Here is a 5,560-nt window from a genome sequence, read left to right as displayed (position 1 = left end):
TAAATATTTTTTTACAAATAAATTTTTAAGTGCAGTTTAACATTAATTTACATATATTATCTAATTAATTCTTAAATAATATAATACTTTTAAATTTATACTATAGTATAATTAGTTTAGTTCTCTATACATGATGCGAGTCTTAGTATCATTATCATAATTATCAGAAATCAAATTAATAATTGACTAAGTTAAAGCATGGGTTTTTGAATTAGCGATTTAACTAATAGTAATGAATACTATTGATTAAACTACTTGTTTTGAATTTAATTACGTATACAATTATATAAATTATATTTTAATTAAGAATTTTAAATAATTTATATATTAACAGTCAAAATCACAACACCAATAATGTTGGTCTAATGAGAATTGTGGGATTTAAGAAAGGCTATGGTTTTTGTGACAAAATCACTAGCTCCAAATATTTAATATAAACTGATATAGGAAGAGACAGTTTGAATTACGAAAAATAATTTGTTGAATGGTTATATTTTTAATATTTTTTTTTGAGTAAAGTCTATTTTAAGTTTGCTTGATTATTATATAGTTTTTTTTTATTTGTTTACATAAAATTCTGATATCCAATGACTAACTTAGATAAGAAGGAGAAATGAGTTAATATTTAATTTGACTCTTAAAATTTGAAGCCGGGATCAATTTGGTCTTTAAATTTTCAAAGGATTTAAATTGGGCCTCAAAATTTATAATCGCAACTCACGTTAACCCTTGAGTTAATCTTTGTTAACGACGTATTGATTTAGTATATTAACTTGTGATTTGGATTCTTCACCCAAATTTCATGTGATCGATAAAGATTTATTAGAGTTCTAGAAGCTTGATTGTTACTCCCAGAGCCGCAAAAATTTCAAATTGAACTTATTATTATTGTCTTTGTGAGGATGTTAGAAAGCCAATCAAACTTCTACGAGGTCTAATAAGTCTTAATCACATGGAATTTAGACAAAAAATCCAAATCACATAAAATTTAAGAGCCAATCACTCATCTTAAAAATTTAAGCAACATGAATAATTATATTTCTAATAAATCAGATCAGATTGATTCAGGTTTAATAAAAAAATATACTGAAACTAATTAAAATGTAATTGAATTGGTTTAGATTGAATTTATGAGCATTTTTTTAACGCAAAGTCTAACCGATTTAATCCAATTTAAAAACCGAATTGATTTAGTTTGAGTAATCGAATATCTAATTGAAATAAAAAATTATAGATATATAAAATACCAAGAAATGCTATAAATATTTAAAAAAAATTAAAACTACAATTATCATTATAAATAAACACTATAACAAATTAATATTGTAACATATTAAAACTATAAATTAATATTAAAGATGAATACTATAAATTACATTTTTTAATTTATTATATAGAGCAATTGAGTTGGATAGATTTTTGCAATATTAAATTCTCTGATACCTGATCCAAATAAAAATTAGCCTACTTGTTTATGTTGTAAGTGTGAGATGTATGAAATTAGTCTTATATTAAAAAAAAACAAGAAAGAATGAAGAATTTATAAGATGAAAGACTCATTAATTTACTATCTTAAGATTTTTAATTCGATGTGATATTTTCTCAATTTATATTCTTTCACTTAATTCTTTTCCGAAATCTCCACAATTGGCCCAACACTAATTATATTATCAGATTATCTAGCCTAGTTCGATTATGATAATTATGACTAACATTATGTTTTTAACTTTATTATATTTTTATTTTCATTTTTCTTGTTAATATCAAGGATCAAAACTAAAATATGATATCAAATTCAATAATTGTTTAGTGCTTTATTTTGAGATTTTTTTCTTTTTCCAGCAACTTTTTAGTTAATAATAAATTCTTAAATAAACTTTTGATATGTGACGGTTTAGTACTTGATTAACCGAATTGAGAGATTCAATAGAAAATAATAAAAATAACATAGTTATATCAATGCGTCACGCGGTGACTGGGACTTGCACAAATAATGCTATTAGAATATATAAGAATATCTCATGTAAATTAGGAAAGCGAAATAAGACAAAAAAAAAAAAAAAGCTATGCATGGTGACAAGAAGAAGGAAAATAGTACATGCCTAATCAATTTGCACCGATTCAAGTTTTCTTTAAAAGACTTGATGAGTGTCACCTTGAAGTCTTCGATTGACAAAAAGAACCTTATCTTTTATTGCTTTATAATTATTTCACTTATGTTTAGTACTGAAATCCTTAAACAAACAATTAGGTAAGGTGCATGGATGTTCCTATTTATATAATCAAACAGCTTCTGGATTAGCTCTTTGAAAAAACCTTGCATCTATCTTAAAAGTATATTTGCAAGTTCAGATATATTTAGAAGGAGAAATAATGAAAGGATAGAAAAACTTATTAATTACTCTTCAAATCCTTTCATTATCTCCAAAATCTGAAATCACAAACAAACTCTAAAAAAAGAACATACATACCAAAATCTATATATGGTTTAATTATTTCATGATCTTCAAAGTGTCTAGGAACCTTTCTTTTGTAATATCATTGTTGGAAATGAATTGAAGAAACTCCCTGAAGCTGAATTCATTGTAACACTTTGGTAATTGATGATGATTATCATCAACAAGCTCTTTTGCTGGCCCTATCTTCTTGTCCATTGCAAAACTATGAAGACTCACAATTGAAAACCTCTTCTTATCCACATTCACTGTTGCTCGGTGAATCACACTCTTGTAAACTCCATTGCTCAAAACTTCCATTTGATCACCCAATTGCACCACTAGGCCACCTTCGACTAAGGGAACTGCCTCCCAATTATTGTTTTTGTTCTTGAATTCGAGCCCGGATCGAGTTTGGAGTAGAACAGTTATTGATCCATAATCGGAATGAGGGTGGATCCCTAGGGTTAGTTCGGGTTCAGGGCATGCAGGGTAGCAATTCACAGCTAGGAGTTGAGATCCACCATTAACTTCTTCTTCAAGGTAGCTAGGGTTTAACCCTAGGCTCTCAAAAATCATCTCCATTAGTTTGTTTTGAAGACCTTGCACTGCCTCAGCATAGTTTCCCATGTTCTTCCTATTACCAATTATAGTTGATTGAATTATTTTTTTTCTTAAAAATTTGATAAAAAATAATTAATAGAAAATGCTATTTGTACACCAAAATCAGCTACTAAAATTAGTCACCAATATATTTGTGTATAAATATATGTGTGGTTTAATTTATTTTCAATGTGTATTTGTATTTTAACATGTATTTTATACGGATGACTGACTTTAGTGGCTGATTTTAGTGTACACGTAGTATAATCCATAATTAATATACAATAGAAATATTTTATGAATGAACCTTTTTATTATTGGTTCATATATAGAACACTAAATTCACTAGAAAAAATAGAGTATAATGAAAAAGGAGAAGATAGAAAAGGTTTATAAGAAATAAAAATATTCAAATTTTTTTATATTAGCAGAAAAAAAAATTAGTTTTTTTAAATACAGATCATGTATAATATAATCCTATTCTAGGATATTTGTATTTATCAAAGTGAAAAGAGATGAAGCATGCAAAAAAATTTGGTATAAGATTATTATTGATTTTGGTATAATATACCTATAACTTGGTGGATTTGAAGGCCACAAATGAATCCAATCCGGTAGGGGATGAGAATAATGTTTGATGAAATCTCTCCAACAAAAAACTTCATCCCTAGCATGATTAAGGCTTGTTCCATATCTTACAGGCTTATGAACATCATCAGAAAACAAACACATCTTTTCATCATGAGGGAGGTTGAAGAACTCCTCTGCAGCTTTTAGGGCTTCATTTATTGCTGATTCATCAATTCCATGATTAATAACCTACACAAAATAATAATCATAAGTCTTGCGAAGACAACTACATATTATTCATAATTGAATTTAATAATAACAATATTAATAATGTATAATGTATTGTAATTGGTTCATGCATGAAGAAAAGCCATATACATATGTATAGGAAGTATTAAGAATAATAATGATATGAGTACAATTCCATTCTAAGGGGGAAAAAAATTGCTTGTTTTTTTTCTAGCTAGTTGCTGTTATACATAAGGAAGGAAAATACATTTGATATTTTGTAATAAGCTATGAATGATTCATTTATAAGGAAGCAGCCAAAGACAGTGTATCTTAAATTGCGGTATGGGAAATGGAAGTAAAGTATATATCTCTGGAAGTCAAGATCAAAGTTGCTATTATTAATTATGAGTGTGTTCATCCACTTGACATATAAATTCATGTTGTTATTACCTAAGACAATTGTTTAATTTTATATTATTATTATTATTTTGGTGTCTATGTTGTCGCTTTGAAAAGGGGCATGTCAATGTCATCATTTGTGTACATACCTATTCAAAGTCTTTAAGGGTTATATATACATACATGCAACCATCAGAAATACATACAACTTGCATAATAATATTTTCACTTTAAATAAAATATTATTGGTAATAATAAGTTTTAACTAACTGATCATTTCTAACTAATAATGTGCCTAATTGCAATTAAACATAAAAAATGAGTACATCATCATTATTTAAATAATATATAGTTATCCAAATATATTAAGTATTTAGAGAGTGATAATTATTGTTTCTTATTATACACTAATAATGTGTTTTATATTTTCAGTTATAAAATTGTTAAAATTAAATAAAAAGTCAATTGATATTAACCAAAAAAAAGTTGATTACTTAACGTTACTATTTCATTCTTGCTGTAACAGCTAATTAACAATGTAATTTTTTTTTACTCCAGGAGAGTGTGTAAAAAAATGGAGAGTGTGTAAAAAAATTTTACACTTAAAGAGTGTAAAAATGAAATCCACTTATACTAAATCAATGTATAATCAACCATAGTTTTTAATTTGTAACGGTACCTAATTATCCACAATCATGTACAATCTATATTTGTACTTGCATACATGTATTTCCCTAGCAAAATTAAATGATATACAAAATAGAGTAATTGAGCATTGTGCTATATATATATATATATATATATATATAAATACCTGAAAGAAACCAAACTCCTTGCAAGCATTTCTGATTTCGTTGATAATTTGATATCTACGAGATTGATCATGAAAATTAGACAAGTCTATTATAGGGAGAGGAAGAACATGTTCATCATGATGATGAATGATGTTTGGGCGTTGTGAAGGGGGTAGAACATAGCGTTGAGGAATAAAAGACACTCCTTGCTGGTCAAGATTCATAGCACTAGTAAAAGAGGAAGCACCACTACTATTTGCTTGATTATCCATGTATCTCTCTTTTTTTGTAAAATGAATAATTCGATTGAGATATTGAACTATGATGACTAGCTGACCCTATACATGTACTATTTATAAGCATCTATTGTATCATTGATTATCAATACATTTATCCTCTCTATCCATAGTTCCTAATGTTGTTCACTTACATTGTATATGCAAAGCAAAACAAGACAGATTTACTTTCCGTTGAAAATTGAGTACGGATTATTATGCTTAGTAGTTTTATATATATATTAGGAGTGGT

General features: G+C 27.1%; 1 protein-coding gene across 1 annotated transcript; it reads right to left on the bottom strand.

Annotated features, from left to right (window-relative positions):
• Positions 1 to 2,169: 2,169 nt before the first annotated feature.
• Positions 2,170 to 5,321, bottom strand: LOC112794456 (flavanone 3-dioxygenase 3). The gene is made up of 3 exons (XM_025836466.2): positions 5,053 to 5,321; positions 3,610 to 3,857; positions 2,170 to 3,072 (listed from the first exon to the last, which is right to left on the bottom strand). The coding sequence occupies exons 1-3, from the start codon at positions 5,302 to 5,304 to the stop codon at positions 2,493 to 2,495; spliced, it is 1,080 nt and encodes a 359-aa protein (XP_025692251.1). The 5' UTR covers positions 5,305 to 5,321; the 3' UTR covers positions 2,170 to 2,492.
• Positions 5,322 to 5,560: the final 239 nt, after the last annotated feature.

Source organism: Arachis hypogaea, chromosome 4 (assembly GCF_003086295.3).
Source record: "Arachis hypogaea cultivar Tifrunner chromosome 4, arahy.Tifrunner.gnm2.J5K5, whole genome shotgun sequence".
In the NCBI taxonomy this organism is placed as follows: domain Eukaryota; kingdom Viridiplantae; phylum Streptophyta; class Magnoliopsida; order Fabales; family Fabaceae; genus Arachis; species Arachis hypogaea.
The sequence above is the reverse complement of the archived record's forward strand: the minus strand, read 5'-3'. Positions and strand labels throughout refer to the sequence as shown.

Excerpts from the sequence above, each read along its gene's own strand:
- LOC112794456 (XM_025836466.2), bottom strand. The coding sequence starts at position 5,304 with ATGGATAATCAAGCAAATAGTAGTGGTGCTTCCTCTTTTACTAGTGCT. Across the intron at positions 3,858-5,052 it reads AGGAGTTTGGTTTCTTTCAG|GTTATTAATCATGGAATTGA; the intron begins GTATTTATATAT and ends TATTTTGTGTAG. Across the intron at positions 3,073-3,609 it reads TCAAATCCACCAAGTTATAG|GAAGAACATGGGAAACTATG; the intron begins GTATATTATACC and ends AATTGGTAATAG.